The sequence below is a fragment of the Cotesia glomerata genome, linkage group LG3, assembly GCF_020080835.1.
Source record: "Cotesia glomerata isolate CgM1 linkage group LG3, MPM_Cglom_v2.3, whole genome shotgun sequence".
Lineage (NCBI taxonomy): Eukaryota > Metazoa > Arthropoda > Insecta > Hymenoptera > Braconidae > Cotesia > Cotesia glomerata.
Window position 1 is genome coordinate 29852372 of NC_058160.1, and position 18588 is coordinate 29870959.

At 26.6% G+C, this 18588-nt stretch overlaps 1 protein-coding gene across 1 annotated transcript; it reads left to right on the top strand.

Annotated features, from left to right (window-relative positions):
* Positions 1-8870: 8870 nt before the first annotated feature.
* LOC123261479 (translation initiation factor eIF-2B subunit epsilon-like) lies at positions 8871-18484 on the top strand. Its single transcript, XM_044723074.1, has 5 exons — positions 8871-9172; positions 12082-13798; positions 15048-15476; positions 16109-16585; positions 18277-18484. The coding sequence occupies exons 1-5, from the start codon at positions 8916-8918 to the stop codon at positions 18481-18483; spliced, it is 3087 nt and encodes a 1028-aa protein (XP_044579009.1). The 5' UTR covers positions 8871-8915; the 3' UTR covers position 18484.
* Positions 18485-18588: the final 104 nt, after the last annotated feature.

Here is an 18588-nt window from a genome sequence, read left to right on the forward strand (position 1 = left end):
ATGCTTCTAAAAGTTTCCACAAGTTATTTTTTTTAATTTTCACATGTGAAATATTTATCAAAATTAATTTAGCAGATATTTAATAATTTTTTTAACAAATAAATTTTGACAAAAAAAATTGACATGTAAAAATTTAGAAAAATAAAAAATGCTATTATAAAAAAACAATTTTTGCAACAAATTTTTTTATTAAATAAAATTAAAAAATTGTCAGACGCTAACTTTAATGTCATGAAATATTTTCATTAATTTTTTATGAAAATTAAGAAAGCTTTAAAAACTATCTGTGCAATTTTTAACAAATATTTTTTTGTTCTAATTTAATTATTAAAAAAAAATTAAAATCGTCGGCTAACTTTAGTATTATTAATGTTTTTTCAATAATAATAAAGTTAGCCGACATTTTTGATTTTTTTATTTTGCTTAATTTATTAAATTATAACTAAAAAATATTTTTAAAAAACTGCACAGAGAGTTTTTGAAGTTTTCAACAAATGAAAAAAATTTTATAAAATTTTTTAGATTTCGGCTGACTTCATTGTCATTTTTCATTATAATTTAATAGCTATAAAATTATAAAAAATGTCTAATATTTAACTTCAGTGTCTTAATTAATTCTCCCAGATTTTTCGGTAAATTCCCCATAAAAAACAAATAGGTTAATTGATCTGCTTTTAATACAAGTTACAACTGACTAAAACAAGCTCCCTTCGAGTTAATCTGGATAGATTAATAAAGAATTTCTTTCCTTTTCATAATTCATAATGGCCCAAAGATATGATGATAAATTTAGCAGATATTTAATAATTTAGAATTTTTTTCAACAAATAAATTATGGCAAAAAAAAAATATAAAAAAAATTGATGATATCAAATTTAGCTGTCACTTCACAATTTTTTAATTTTTTTTAACAAAAAAATTTGTTCTAAAAAATTATTTTTAAAAAATTGCATTTTTAATTTATTAAAATTTCTACAAGTCCATTTTTTTAATATCTTTTTTTTGTTATAGTTTATTTATTAAAGAATATTTAAAAAATTGTGAAGTGACAGCTAAATTTAATGTCATAAAAAATTGACATGTAGAAATTATTAAAAATTAAAAATGCAATTTTTTAAAAATAATTTTTTACAGCAAATTTTTTTGTAAAAAAAAATTAAAAAATTCTCTAGTGACTGCTAACTTTAATGTCATCCCAAAGATTCGCAAAGCGAACAAGTTTGTACACGTTAAAACTTAAAACCATGGATAGACACGTGACCGGTCTGGAATAGTTCCGAATAGATCCGAAAAACCCATGATAGATCAAATCTCGTCTCGTGTCTAGACCGGCACATTTCTTCTCACATAACTCCGGCTGACTCAAAGTTCTTCGTCCGAAATGAAACAGGGTTCCGAAAATCGATTCGCCGAATCGTTATTGTATCGTAAGTATATACTATACCCTTTAGATAAAGTAGTTATTATAATATTACTACCGGGACCTTACTCTGTTATGTGTCACGGAGAAAGACACAGACTTAGACTGGTCCGCCTAAGAATTTTTTATCCATGTTAAATCTATCATAATCTTCATTCACCAAACTTATCGGTTTGATTTATTAGTTTCATTTCACTTTTCTCTGAATGAATTATATTAATAGTATTCATATTCTTATTTTTTTTTCAGGATATGTCTATTGACCCTGCATTGTCATCGTTGTTCTTGGAACCGCTACTCACTCAGTCTATCGGTAATACCCGCTAGAAATCTCTTCTTATTTTATTATGATCCAGCAGGTAAATTATTTTATACATAATATATGTTATAAATTATATATTTTTTAAGTCAAGAAATTATTATTTAAACATACAGTCAATTAAAAAATTACACTGAAGTTGATGAAAATTAAGTTAGCGATATCTGAAAATTTTAAGCGTTTTTTTTTATTGAAAAAATTATTGCAAAAAAATTTTTATTTATAGAAAACTTTAAGTGCAATTTTTTTTAAATATTTTTTTGTTCTAATTTAATTAATGAAAGAAAATTAAAAAATTAATTAACCTGCTAAATTATTATTTAAACGGTCAATTAAAAAATTACACTGAAGTTGATGAAAATTAAGTTAGCGATCTCTGAAAATTTTAAGCATTTTTTTTTATTGAAAAAATGATTACAAAAAAATTGTTATTTATAGAAAACTTTAAGTGCAATTTTTTTTTAATATTTTTTTGTTCTAATTTAATTAATGAAAAAAAATTAAAAGCATCGGCTAATTTTAAAAATTTTTTTATAATTTTATAATTAAATTATTATAAAAAAATTCCACAATTGAAAATTGAAAAAAGAACATTAGTAAAAATTTTTAACTTTCCGCAAAGAAAATTGAAAATTTTCAAAAATCGGGAAGTTAATGGTTTTACCCCGTTTTTCAAAAATCGAGTTTTCAACGGATGTTGACGTTTTGAGGTCCTAGGAAGCTTCCCCGAATGTTTCCGCGGTGATGTCCGTATGTCTGTCTGTATGTAGGTGTGTGTGTGTGTGTGTATGACCGTATGTAAACCTCTCATAGCTTTTGAACGGCTCGACCGATTTCATCGCGGTTGGTGCTATTCGAAAGGGCTTGACCAAACTTAGATTTTGAATACAATTTGGACCGATTCGAACCGGTGGATTTTGAGAAATCTCAAAAAAACTACAAAAAAAATTTTTTTGAAATGTGGTTTTTTTTAAATTACTTTTAAATGGCTTTACCGATCAATTCCAAAATCTAATCAGCTCTTAAGATCAAAAAACCACGTCGATCACCGCAAGTCCGGTCAAAATCGGTTGATTCGTTCGTGAGTTATCGTTGTCGAAAGAAAACCGAAAAAAAGTGTTTTTTTGGAATTACTTCGAAAATCCTGACTCGATCGATTAAAATTTGAAGATTCTTCATGGGGCTTCAAAAACTGCTCCAAATGCCACCAACCGCGTGAAAATCGGTTCATTCATTCAAAAGTTATTGATGTTTGAAAATTCAAAAAATTGTGTTTTACTAAACTGCCATTAGAGTTTTGAGCTCGAAGAGCTCAAAAAAAGTTTGGAAAATCCAAAAGTGCACGCCTCATAACGCTCATTCATTTTTTAAGAAAAAAATTAACTGTGTAATTTATTAAAGAAAAAAAAAAATTATAATGAAGTAATTTCTTACAAAGTATTTTTTATTTTTTTTTTTAAATATCGGCGCCGTTTTTTCTTGTCATATGCGCACGCAATCTTAAAAAATCTAGCTTCATCAAGTGGCGCCATAGTTTTCACGTGACAAATAAGAAAGTTCGTTTGGCTTTGTACGGTTGTATCGTAGTGAATTTTAATAAAAATTCAATTAAAAAAAAAGTACGTCAGCTAGGCCACTGATATGAAATACGGACCCAGTTCATCGAATTATTAAACTAATAAAAAAGGTCCGGTCTTGAAATATCAATTTGTTCGGGAGTAATCGTTGGTACATCCAAAATGGGGTGACATCCGGACGTCCACGTAAAATTTTTTTCAAAACGTTTTTTTTTTCAAAATAGCAACATGAAATGATTTTAGAAAGTAAGAGATGGTTTAATTTAAGTGTTTTTTCGGTGTACATCTACTTATATCATTGTATAAGTGTAATATGGTTGCGTTAGAGGCATTTGAAGATCACAAAATTGCTCGACCTTGATGAGTCGAGTATAAAGCACAACCTCACGCGCTTCGCGCTCTGAGGCGTGCAATAACAGAAAAATCATATTTTTGAGCTCGAAGAGCTCAAAAACGTAATGTGTAACTTTAAGCGCTTAAGTACAAAATGAGCGGGAAGTTGCAGGGATGGCCTTTAGGGTCAACCGTCATCCTAATTTTTTTTATTGTAATTAATTAATTAAAAAATTGACAAGTGTCAGCTAACTTGATTATAACAATTAAAAATTACAATAAAAACTTCTTAGTATACATGTTTAAAAATTTTTTATAAACTGCTGGTAAATTCTTTTCTACATAATATATGTTATAAATTATATATTATTTAAATGAAAAAATTAATGATTCCTTAGATTTTTATCTATTCTAATATTGTTCCGATGACTTCTTAGAATGATTTCTTCTATAAATACACGTATATGCAGACCCTATTGCATCATCACTTGGTGTTACGTTGGTGGTTGCTGTAGTTGGTGGTCGACGTGACAAAATCAGTATATGCGTACGCTATAGTATGGGTATGGAAATATATAAATGAAGAAAGATATAAAGAATTATATGCGGCAAATGGATAAAAAGCAAAGAGAATAATCAGAAGAGAAACGAGAAAAGATATATACATATATATTAATGCTAAAGGAATATCAATGGACTTTGAATTGGCATATTATATTTCGCGGAATTATTTCCTGAGGTTTATTTATTTTTTTTTACATTCATATCATTGATTTATTCTTCTATAACAGTTTTAAGCTTATACATATGGATGATTTATATATACCACCTATAAAGGCATCATCTTTAACATCAAATATGAAATATCGCGCGGATTGCCGTTTTATAAAAGGCGTGTCGGGTAGTAGAGTTCATATATGTATATATTTATATATATGAATATGGATGAATTTAAAAAAGGGAAAATTGTAAAATAAAAAGACTGCATGGAGAGATAATTTTAATCTGCTAAATTATCATTAGAGTACCTTTCATGATTAGAGATTGCATTGATAAAATTACAGTGATATTTATTTATTCATTGCTAGAGAACGCCGATCGGCAGTAAATTAATAGTAATAATAATCTATATTGTTAAGAGAATAAGAAAAATTTTTTGGCCAGTGTATTTACATGATAAAATAAGTTTTTATGGTAAAATTTTATGGTATCATTAGAAAGGTCTTGTGCCTTTTTAAGGTTTCATATCATTATTACCAATAGTCAATTTATGATGATAATTATTTAGGCTGCATTCGAAAATGCTCTATTTCTAGATACATAATTAAGAAATCATCTTGTATCTTGTGAAATATTGATATTTTTAAAGAAATAAGCTCATCTTGATGTTGCACTCATCGAGACCTTTCATTTGAGTACCCACATCAATTTTTCATATATTTATATATATTATATATATGTATATATGAAAAATATATAAAAAATGCATGTGGGTACTCAAATAAAAGCTCTTGATGAGTGTAACATCGGGATGAGCTTATATCTTTAAAAACTTCAATGGTTAAGAAATTATCTTGTATCTTGTGAAATATTGCCATTTTTAAAGATATAGGTTCATCCCGACATTACACTCACCGAGATCTTTCATTTGAGTACCTACGTCAATTTTTCATATATTTTATATATTTATATATTTCACAAATATCATATATATAAAATATATAAAAAATGCCATGTGGGTACTTAAATGAAAGGTCTCGATGAATGTAACATCAAAATGACATCATATCTTAAAAAATGTCAATAATTAAGAAATGACATTGTATCTTGTCAACTAATGAAATTTTTAAAGATAGAAGCTCACCCCGACATTACACTCACCGAGATCTTTCATTTGAGTACCCACATGCATTTTTGATATATTTTTAATATATATATATATATATATATATATATATATATATATATATATATATATATATATATATATATATATAATATATATAAATATATGAAAAATTGATGTGGGTACTCAAATAAAAGCTCTTGATGAGTGTAACATCGGGATAAGCTTATATCTTTAAAAATATCAATAGTTAAAAAAGTACAGTGCAATTTAATAAAAGTCATTATTTAATAAAGCAAAATTTTATTTGTTTATAATGCACGGCAGTCTCATAGTGACTGCAAGGTTGCTAGTATATTTTAAGTGATATTTGAATTTATTTAATTAATCTCTTATGAAAAATATTCTTATGAGAATCATTTAAAGTCGATCAAGGCTTTACTTGCAAAACGTTTTTTGTTCATAACAAAAGTTCCTATTCACGGATTTCAGTGAATTTTGCACTGTTAGATTCGTCTGATTTTTTACAATTTTAAAATTTCCAGTAGCACTCTTTGCCCACAAAGTTACGTAGTAGCGGGCGTAGATTATTAATATAAATTTAAATAATGAAAATGAAACTAAAAATAAAAATAAAATAAAATATAGCAGAGTTTATCTACTTGCGGGTAAAAAACTTTTGCAATGAATGAATTTGAATAATTAATTATTGCGTGACATTTAAAAATGAAGACAATTTGATTTTTTAAAATAAAAACACCGCTTTTAATTTTTTCAGGTTTAATAACCTGTGTTAAAAAATTATCGCTTTTGGTGTTCTATTTCAAATATTAATTACTTTACGATTATCACCTTGATGAATTTTATTTTTTGTCGGGTATTGTATTACTTATTTTTAATGATTACATATATCAGTATTACGCTTTTTTTTTTTTTTTTTTTTTTTTTTTTTTTTTTTTCGTCGGACAATTAATTGTAATTTCGGGCAATTTTTTAAGTGTAATAACGCAACTGATATAAAATAGTAATTAAGAAGATTACGAAATTTATTTCAAGGTAAAGTAATGAAATATATTAATAAAAATTGATTTTTATTGTAATTTAAATGATATTTGGGTCATTTTTTTTATTCAATTTAGAATCATTATCTTCGCTATTAATATTAGATTTTACAAACTTGAATTACCTGAAGATTAAGTAGAATTTTTTTAAATAATTTTATTTTTTTAATTAATTTTGTAATTAACTACAAAAAATGAAAGTCATCGTTTTATCTATTAAAAATTAATTACTGATAAATTTATGTCGTTTACTTGAAAAAAAAATTTCAGAGAAATTTTTTTTGATTTAAAAATAGTTATAATTAAATTTTTAATAAAAGAAGAGCGTAAAAATGATAAAGGATAATTAAAAAACCATTAAACTTCAATGATAATTTTTGTTTCAAGTTATCTCCTGAAATAACTAAAAAATAATAAAAAAAATTATTTTTCAATTTTTTTTTATACATTCAATTATCTAAACAATAAACCTTGACTTTAATTATTTATTTGCTGAAAGAAAAAAAAATTGAGCCGTTAATAAAGGCTGGTGTCTTCTCGATGAAACTTGTCTCCATTTGTACGAATTTTCGCACAGACCCCCCATTAATTTGATATCTTGCGGTTTGATCATTGTTCAAATTATTATTTTTATTTTTATACAATAACCCGAGTTGATTAGAATTAATTTGATAAATTCGTAATTACCACCCTCTGAGTAATAACGTCAATTACAATTTATTCTATATCCATACAAATGTATATATTAAAAATATAAGAATTGAATTCTATAAATACATATAAAAAGTGATTAATTTTTTATTTATTTTTTTTTTTTAATAAAATAAATTCAATTGACATTTTTAAAAAGCTAATAATTTATAATCAACAGTGCAATTTAATCTTATAGCCAAAATAATTATTTTTAAACATAGTCAATTAAAAAATTACACTAAAGTTGATGAAAATTAAGTTAGCTGACATCTGAAAATTTTTAGAATTTTTTTTATTGATAAAATTATTAAAAAAAAAGTTTTTATTTATAAAAAATTGTAAGTGCAATTTTTTAAAAATATTTTTTTGTTCTAATTTAATTAATGAAAAAAAAAATTAAAAACGTCGGCTAACTTTAGAAATTTTTTTATAATTTTATAACAATTAAATTATTATAAAAAAATTTAATAAAAAAATTCCACAAATAAAAATTGAAAAAAAAAAAAAAAACATTAGTGAACATTTTTTTTATTGTAATTAATTTGTTAAAAAATTGACAGGTGTCAGCTAACTTCATTGTAATAATTAAAAATTACAATAAAAACTTTTTAATATATAATTAAAAATTTTTTTAAAATTTAATGAAATTTGACTTTTTCTTCACAATAAAAGAAGTCAAGTCTATTAAATATTTATGATACAAAAAGAAATAAAGCAGCTCTCCGATAAATTGTGAATTTTAAATATACTAAATATTTATAACGTGAAAATTCAAGAAAATCAATCAGACTTATCAAAATTTCTTAGAACAATTATTAAATTTATTTTAATTGTTATTTTTAATTTACCAGACTCACTTGATATAAAAAAAAATATTTTCAATTTTTTATATTTATTATTTCTTTTTATCAATCGGTAGTGTAATTTTTTAAATTAAACCAATTGTTTATAAATAATACATATTTCCTCAGTGACTAACGGCTCCTTGAATAAATAAATAAATAAATAAATAAATAAATAAATAAACGAATGATTTATTATATGACAGCCAAAGCAACAGAGGTTAAATGTTTTTATATTTTTTAATTAAAAATATAAATAATTTGGGTTATTATTTTACACTAAAACTTTTTAGCATTTTATTTTTTATAAAACCAAAATAATTTATTGACAAAAAAATTTTTAAGTTATTTTTACTTGTGCGCGTCCATTTTATTTTCCAATTAAAAATCAAAATGTCGACTAGTAGCGTTTTGAAAATCATTAACAGTGACAACGCTCCCTGGTGACTTAAAATCATACAAAAACTTGAGTTATAATTATCGACAGTCGTTACTTTATCACAGTTGAAATCACAACAATAAATATATAATATAAAGTTAATAATTTTTACTTAACCTCTCTAAAAATTGCATCATAAGTGTTGAAAAAAAAAATAATTAAAAAATAAATAAATAATCACAATAATAAAGTTAATAATTTTTACTTAACCTCTCTGAAAATTTCATCATAAGTGTTGAAAAAAAAAAATTAATAAATAAGTAAAATAATTAAAAAATAAATAAATAGAACAATTAAAAAATCAATAAATCAAATAATTAAAAATAAATCAATAAAGCGATTAAAAAACAAATAAATAAAATAATAAAAAAATAAATAATAAAAAATGTCTATAAAAAGATCAAACGTGAAAAAAATACTGGACAACCAGCAATCAGTGCAAGCAGTAGTGTTAGCCGACGACTTCTCTACAAGTTTACTAACCCCTCTGCAGCATATTTTCCCCAGCATCCTAACCCCAGTCGCGAACATCAACCTGCTGGACTACATAGTGTTATCTCTGCTCCGTTCAGAAATAAATGAGATATTTATTTACTGCAGCAACCACATCGACCTTCTAAAAAGCTACATCTCCACCAAAAGGTATGAATGATATTAAAGTTAGCTATCACTTGACAGATTTTTCATTTTATTTAACAATTAAATTAACTCTAAAAAATTATTTTTAAAAAAATTACATCTTTTATTTTTTTAAATCCCTAGATGTCAATTTTTTATAATAATAAAGTTAGCCGACATGTTTTATCTTTTTATTCGCTTAATTTATTAAATTATAACTAAAAAATTGCACTTATAGTTTTTGAAGTTTTTACCAAATGAAAAAATTTTTTTGTGATAATTTTTTAATAAAAAAAAAATCATAAAATTTTTTAGATGTCGGCTAACTTAATTTTCATAATTTTTTTTTTTGCCATTATTTATTTGTTAACAAAACGGCTGCCCAATTTTAAAACACAGTAACTGCAAAATTTTTATACCTGATTTTTTTTTAGTATTGCTGCATTTCTTATAACTTTTAGACCTTAATTTAAAGTATTTTTTTTCTTTTAATATTTATATTCAAGTATTTTCTATTCATAAATCAAATTTTTTATCAATTAGGCACACAAACTTTTTTTTAACAAGAAAAATTTTGAAAAATCTTAAAATTGTCAGTTACTTTGTTTTGAAGTTGGGCAGCCGAAAAATTCTACTAGTATATTGTGTGACTAGGGATGAAACAAAACGATTTCAGACCAGTGAAGTTGCCTGCCCGAGCGAAGCGAGGGCTGGCATCACTCGGTCTGAAATCGTGTTTCATCCCGCGTCACATATTATATTTTTCATATAAGTTGCATTAAAAATGCTAGTTTCAATGTCTGGAGCCAACCAGAACTAGATAGTTTCAGACGAACAGCGAAAATACCATTTTATTATGAAACTTATAATAAAATAGAAAGTAATAGTTTATTTTTTACCAAACATTATTCGTAAATTGACAAGTTTTCTTTTATCATTCTTATTTATGCTTAATAACAGAATTATAATATGTCAGTACAGTTAACGGTTAGAATGACAATTATAAAGGTATAAAATAAACAAACAATTGATAGGATTGAAAATAAAGCTGCAACTTCACCTCGCGGACAGAAAATCGTCATTTTCTGTCCGCCGGAAAGAAATAATTGATACCTGCCCGGCACAGTCGCATTGGTCTGGAATTGTCTAGTTTCGGTTGGCTCAACAGGCATTGAAACTCACATTTTTTGCTCGACGGGCAGAAAGCGTCAACTTTCGGCCCGCTACGCTAAACGAAAGTGCCGCTTTCTGCCTTCGTCAAGCAAAAAAATAGTATACACTCCACGGGAAGTAAATAAGAAAGCCTCAGATCACATGTTTGTCAACCTCGGCTTCGCCTCGGCCGACAATTACATGTGATCTGAGACATTTCTTACTTTACTTCCCTAGGTGTGTAATATACTATTTCAATGCAGGTTATATGAAAAAATTATTAAATATATAAATTAAAGTTTTAGCGCCTAGCGGTCAAGTGACTAGTAGATCTAAATTCAAGCCAACGGATGGACATTCCATTTTCAATATTGGTCGAGATACATATTCTCTCTTTACATAATTTCGATGAGGATCCACCGAACTTGAATACTAGTGAAGCTGAAAGTTTTTGTGGTATCTGTTCGAGTTATAAAGATATTAATTAAATGAAAGTAAATGAGAGCAAAGACAAACTTTGAAAAAATAAATAGGGTTGGTTGCCAAGCCAGGAATAAAACCTGGATCTCCCTGATAACATGTCAGGAGCTCTACCAGTTAAGCTACCAGGCCCCTTCCACCATCATCATTTCTCAGTCCATACTTATACTCTCGATACCTTACTTTACTTTCCCTTCATTCTTTTTTCCCCCACCTAAGCTACGTACTACGATGGTAATGTAGTAATTTATTTCGAGGCATTATTACAAATTTAATTATTATTTTTGTGACTGAATTATATGTAATACATAAATTAAAGTTTTAGCGCCTAGCGGTCAAGTGACTAGTAGCTTAACTGGTAGAGCTCCTGACATGTTATCAGGGAGATCCAGGTTCGATTCCTGGCTTGGCAACCAACCTCATTTATTTTTTCAAAGTTTGTCTTTGCTCTCATTTACTTTCTTTCATTTTCTTTCATTTAATTAAGGGGCCATGAAAGAAGATTTGATAACATTTTTATGAGATGATTTTTGGTGGATTGTTTTGAGCTAAATTTTGGACAGTTTTTAATCAAATTTAAACCACATATAACAAAAATATAATAATAATAGCAGGGAACTAATTTATATATGAAATTTTTACAAAAAAAAAAATTAATTTATAAGAAAAATCGCAACTTTATACAGCCTACAGAAATCTACGTAAAAATAATGAATTTTTGTTTATTTTATGGAAACAATGATTATAAAAAAGAGTTCCCTGCATTCTTTGTCACTACTAAGTTATAAAAAATTTACAATCACAATTATTAATAATAATGTACCGAATGTAATTATCAATAAACAAGTGGATATTATTCTTATGAATTAATTTTTTTTTTGTAAAAATTTCATATATAAATTAGTTCCCTGCTTTTATTATTATATTTTTTATATGTGGTTTAAATTTGATTGAAAACTGTCCAAAATTTAGCTCAAAACAATCCACCAAAAATCATCTCATAAAAATGTTATCAAATCTTCTTTGATGGCCCCTTAACATCTTTATAACTCGAACAGATACCACAAAAGCTTTCAGCTTCACTAGTATTCAAGTTCGGTGGATCCTCATCGAAATTATGTAAACAGAGAATATGTATCTCGACCAATATTGAAGATGGAATGTCCATCCGTTGGCTTGAATTTAGATCTACTAGTCACTTGACCGCTAGGCGCTAAAACTTTAATCTATATATTACATATAATTCGGTCACAAAAATAATAATTAAATTATTAAATATCTTTTAAATGAATTTTCATAAGGTATGACGACATAACAGTATCCCTAATCCTCTCCGACGGCTGTCGGTCTCTGGGCGACGCGCTCAGAGACATCGACACTAAGGGCTGGATCCGGGGAGACTTTGTCTTAATCCGCGGAGACGCGTTCATCAACACCAACCTGTCAACGCTGATGAGCAAGCACAAGGCCAAGAAGGACAAAGACAAGGGAATCGCCATGTCCGTGGTCTTCAGGGACATTGGCAGTTCCAGACACACCAACCTAACTTCCAACACTTGCTTCTGCGTCGTGAACAAACTTACCGACCAGCTGATCTTCTACAAGCCCAGCAATCTTGAATCCCACCAAAAAAAACTCCAATTCGAACTCAGCTGGTTTCTAGACCACGAGCAGATCGAGATTAACACCGGATTTGTAGACACGCACGTCTACATGTGCTCTCAGACTGTACTTTCTTTATTTTCAGACAACTTCGACTTCCAGACAATGGAAGACTTTGTCAAAGGCGTGCTGCTTAATGAAGAAATTCTAGATTCTAGAATTTACAGACTGCTTGTTGAAGCTGGTGATTACGCGCTGCCGATTTCTTCCTGGCCGGCTTATCACACTCTAACTAGAGACATTCTCCAGCGACAGAGCTACCCATTGACTCCTGACATGCTCGCGCCGTTCAATGATATTGTCTATTCATCAAAAAGTACCTACAAGTACAAAAATTCCGGTCTAGCTAGAGGTTGTATTTTAAAAAATGACTCCATTGTCGGAAGCAACAGCCAGCCGGGCAATAACACGCTTGTAAGTCGCTCTACTATTGGGAATAATTGCAAAATTGGAGACAATGTTGTCATAGACAACTCTTATATTCTAGACAATGTAATAATTACCGATAATTGTACGATTAAAAATAGTTTTTTGTTCTCTAATTGTAATTTAACTCCCAAAACTCTGGTTGACACCTGCATTATCTCGGAGGGGGTTAAAGTACCCGAGAATAATTACAGCAAGTGTGTTTTAGAAGGTGATAAGGGGAAGGTTAAGCTTGTGGAGATGACTGACTACTTAGAGGAAGACAAGTTTGTCTTCTTTAAAAAATTTACAGACTCAGATGACCAAGACAATGACAATGATGATGTTGATGATGATGATAGCTCGGTTCTGGAAGAAACTAGCAGCAAGAGGAGTGGACAGTCTCCTGATGATATTCCTGATGACACTCATATATTTTTAACTGAAGTTATTGACAGTCTTCTTAGGGCTTATCAGGATAAGCTTAATTGCGAGAATATTATCTTGGAGATTAATTCTTCTAGGTATGCTTACAATGTTGGGATCAGAGAGGTCACTTATAATGTTATCAAAGGCATTTTATTGTTACCCATGCATTATTTGGGGGAGGAAAAAATTCCTGTGAATAATGCTAACTATCAGAAGACTCTCAGGGCGGTGATTAATTATTTCACTCCGATTATTTTGAACTATGTTAAAACGGATGATGCTCAGGAAGATTGTCTGGGTGCTATTGAAGAAATAGCGGGGAGTAATGAATTTGTTATGAACTTCGCGCAGCATTTGGTTCATTTGCTTTATGATAAAGATGTTTTGAGCGAGGATAAAATTATCGAGTGGTTCAATGCAGATGATACTGATGATGGATTCTATAGTGAAAAAATTAGGAAAGTTCTTCAGCCTTTTATTAAGTGGCTCAATGAAGCCGAGGAAGACTCCAGTGATGAAGATTAATTAAGATTTTTTTGGTGTACTTGTAAAAAATTGTTTACGATACAGTTATTTATTTAAATATACTTTTTTTTCATTATTTCTTACAGGTTTATGATTTATTATTTTTGTTGGAATAATGGAAGGAAGATATGGAGAGTAACTGTAATTAATTTTTTGTGGGAATAAAAACAGCAGACGTCTGAAGTTTTTTTTAACAAATTGTTTGTTTGTTGAATTATTACAAACTACTGTTTTTATTATCTTTTTAGCAAGATAACTTTTGTAATAAATACAATATTTTATTTGTAATTAGTGTAATTATAAATACATTTTTAATAAATTTACTGTGAAGTTTTAGAATTTTTTTTTTAAGTTAATGTCAAATAATTATTTTATAAAAATGGTAATTTCATTTTTTATTTTATTTAAAAAAAAATAATAAAATTAGCTGACAATTTTTATTTTGCTTCATTTATTAAATTGAAATTAAAAATTATTTTTTTTAAAATTACAATTATAATTTTTCAAATAAAATTAAAAAAAAATTTTTTTTAATGACATTACAAACTAGCAATCACAACAATTTTTTTATTTTATTTATTAAAGAAATTTATTTTTAAAAAATTGCATTTTTTATTTTTTAAAATTTCTAAATGTCAATTTTTTTTTTAATTTTTTTTGCGATAATTTATTTGTTTAAAAAATTCTTAAAATTATTAATTATCTGCTAAATTAATTTTCTTTAAAAATTTATGTTAATTTTTTTTTTTCTAATTTTTTTTTGCCATAATTTATTTGTTAAAAAAATTATTAAATATCTACTAAATTAATTTTATTTAAAAATTTTTACGTCAATTTTTTTTTCTAATTTATTTTTGCCATAATTTATTTGTTATAAAATTAAAAAAATTATTAAATATATGCTAAATAAATTTTCATATTTTTTTATAATAATTTTTTCAATAAAAAAAAATTTCAAATTAATTTTCATAAAAAAAAAAAAAGTAAACTGGTTTGAAAGTCAATGTTGATATATATAACGGGCAAGTTATTTGAAATGATTAGTAGGATTTAAGATGGCGGACGGAATGTGTCAATAGTAATGTTTAAAGTAATATAAAAAATATATAAATAAATCTAAAAATATATTAAACAAATAAATATAATGAATTTTTTACAAATGAAATAATAAAGTGAGTAATTGTTGTGACAGTTGATAAAAATGAATTATGTCAGCTGATTAAAACAATGGTGAATAAGTAATTAAATGCGTTTGTCACGTAATATTTTTATTAAATTGACACTTCTCGGAGCAATATTGCTCGCTGCATTATATTGTTTTCAAATATCAAATGGTTATCACTCGAAATTTAATTCACAAAATAAACAAAATGTTATTGTCAATGAGAATCACTCGACCACCCTAGAAAGTAATTTTAAAAATCAAACATTTGTAAATAAATTTATTAAATCATTAGATAATACTAAAAAACCAACAGATTACAATGTGTGGTGTATATTTACTAAAATAACTAATAATTCACCAATGAAGAGGAAATTTCGTATTTTTACTGACTCATTAATAAAATATACGTCTGTTGAAATAACTTATCATGTTATTACTGACAATGGAAGTAGGATAATTGCAGAAGGAATTATAAATAATATTATTTTAGCGTATAAAAAAACTATACAGGTAATTAAATTCAATTTATTATTTATGATACTGAAGTCAGCTGATAGCTGTCAAATTTTTTATTTTTTATAAAAAAATTATGACATTAAAGTTAGCAATCACTTGACTATTTTTTTATTTTTTCTAACAAATAAATTTGTTAAAAAAAGTTATTTTCAAAAAATATAATAGTAAAATTAGCCGACATTGTTAATTTTTGGAGTTATTTTTTAATTATTAAATTAAAATTAAATATTATTTTTAAAAAATTGCACTTATAGTTTTTTAAAATTGAATTTTTTTGTAATAATTTTGTTAGTAAAAAAAATTCTAAAAAATTTTAAATGTCGGCTAACTTAATTTTCATTCAAAAAATTGGATTTTTAATTTTTTAAAAATTCTACATCAATTTTTTTTCTAATTTTTTTTACCATAATTTATTTTTTAAAAAAATTATTAAATATCTGCTATTTTAATAATTTTTTTAACAACTAAATGAAAAAAAAATTGATATTAAAAAATTTTTAACAATAATTTTTTGGCACAAATTTGTTAAAAAAAAAAAAAAAAAAATTTTTAACTGACTGCTAACTTAAATACTTAATAAATATTTAATTATAAATTATTAAAAAAATATATTTTTATCTATTTAGGTGCAATATTACGATGTACGTAAACTAGCGTTACAATTGGAAGACATTGTGTCGGTGATGTCACCAAAGTTCAGCAGCAAGCCAGGAACTTACTACTCGGACGCGTTATTTTTCCTGTCACTAGGTCTGCACAGGATAGCGTCAGAGCAGCAGAAGCTGGCGGTGATGCTCGACGTCGATACTAAATTTCGCAAAGACATAAAAGAGTTGTTCAAGGAGTTTGACAATTTTGGTCCTGATGCTCTGTTTGGATTGGCGCCGGAGCTCAGTCCTGTTTACCGCCATGTGCTGTACTTGTACCGAACTCAGAATCCAAGCACAGAGTTTGGAGAAGCTTACTCTTCTGGAGGATATCCTGGGTACAACAGCGGGGTAGTTTTATTTAATTTGGAGAGGCTCAGAAATTCGTTGGAGTATGACCAGATTGTCAGTAGGGATATGGTTGAACATATAACTACTAAATATAGTTTTTTTAGGGTTTGTTAATTTTTTTTTATTTTTTAAAATGATATGATACTCAAATTAAGAGACATATGATGATTTTTATAAATTTTTTGATTAATAAATTATAGCAAAAAAATTTGTTTTAAAAATTCTATCTTTAGAAGCTCTAAAAAGTCATATGAGGAATTTATTTATAATTTTCTGGACCTAGTTTATGATTAAAAAAGAATTAAAAAATTATCAAGTGTCTGCTAATTTTAATGATATTAAAAAAGCAATTTAAAAATAAATTGTTCAAATTTTTAATATTACAGCGAAAATATTGGTCCTATAGAAAAATTTTTTAAACAAAAGTTCAAAATTTAATTTTATAAAAAAAATGCTCTAGATACATAATTAAGAAATGACTTTGTTTCTTGTGAACTATTTTTAGACATTTTTAAAGATATAAGCACATCCCGATGTTACTCTCATCAAGACCTTTCATTTGAGTACCCACATCAATTTTTCATATATTTATATATATTATATATATATATGTATATATGAAAAATATATCAAAAATGCATGTGGGTACTCAAATGAAAGCTCTTGATGAGGGTAACATCGGGATGAGCTTATATCTTTAAAAATGTCAGTAGTTCACAAAATACAAGGTAATTTCTTAACTGTTGACATTTTTTAAGAAATAAACTCATTTCGATGTTACTCTCATCAGGACCTTTCATTTGAGTACCCACATCAATTTTTCATATATTTATATATATTATATATATGTATATATGAAAAATATATCAAAAATGCATGTGGGTACTCAAATGAAAGCTCTTGATAAATGTAACATCGGGATGAGCTTATATCTTTAAATATGTCAATAGTTAAGAAAGTACAGTGCAATTCAACAAATATCTTGTGAAATATTGACATTTTTAAAGATATAAGCTCACCCCGACATTACACTCATCAAGATCTTTCATTTGAGTACCCACATCAATTTTTCATATATTTTATATATTTATATATATTATATATATATGTATATATGAAAAATATATCAAAAATGCATGTGGGTACTCAAATGAAAGCTCTTGATGAGGGTAACATCGGGATGAGCTTATATCTTTAAAAATGTCAGTAGTTCACAAAATACAAGGTAATTTCTTAACTATTGACATTTTTTAAGATATAAACTCATTTCGATGTTACTCTCATCAAGACTTTTCATTTGAGTACCCACATCAATTTTTCATATATTTATATATATTATATATATGTATATATGAAAAATATATCAAAAATGCATGTGGGTACTCAAATGAAAGCTCTTGATAAATGTAACATCGGGATGAGCTTATATCTTTAAAAACGTCAATAGTTAAGAAAGTACAGTGCAATTTAACAAAAGTCATTATTAACTAAAGCAAAATTTTATTCATTTATAGTTCACAAGTCATGGCAGTCACATGGTGACTGGCAAGGTTGCTAGTAAATCTTAATTTTAAAATTACGATGAAGTCATTGATCCTAAATAAAAAACATAAGAGACATTTTCATTATATAATTAAATTTTGAACTTTTGTTTGAAAAAAATTTTTATAGGATCAATATTTTCGCCGTAATATTAAAAATTGAAACCATTTATTTTAAGTTTGGGCAAAAATCTTGGAATTAGTCATCAAATAATCTGTAAATTTATATTAATTCTTTTTATTTATTTTAAATAGGGACATTTAGGTGATCAAGATTTTTATACTCTACTTGGTATGGAAAGACCAGAACTTATTCACACCGTCGACTGTGGATGGAATCGACAATTATGTACCTGGTGGCGAGATCGGGGTTACGCTGATGTCTTTTCCAATTACTCACAATGTGATTCCGAGACAAAATTATGGCATGGAAATTGTAACACGCCTATTCCAGTCAATTAAATAAAAAAAAAAACAAAATAAAAACTGTGATTACCGAAAAATAATTCCATTACAGGTACAAAAAAATCTTTTTATATTATCTAATGAATTATTTGATAATTATCA

Bases quoted from the DNA above. Each gene is read 5' to 3' on its own strand.
- LOC123261479 (XM_044723074.1), top strand. From the start codon at position 8,916: ATGTCTATAAAAAGATCAAACGTGAAAAAAATACTGGACAACCAGCAA. The intron at 15,477-16,108 runs GTAATTAAATTC...TTATCTATTTAG, and splicing joins CGTATAAAAAAACTATACAG to GTGCAATATTACGATGTACG. The intron at 16,586-18,276 runs GTTTGTTAATTT...TATTTTAAATAG, and splicing joins CTAAATATAGTTTTTTTAGG to GGACATTTAGGTGATCAAGA.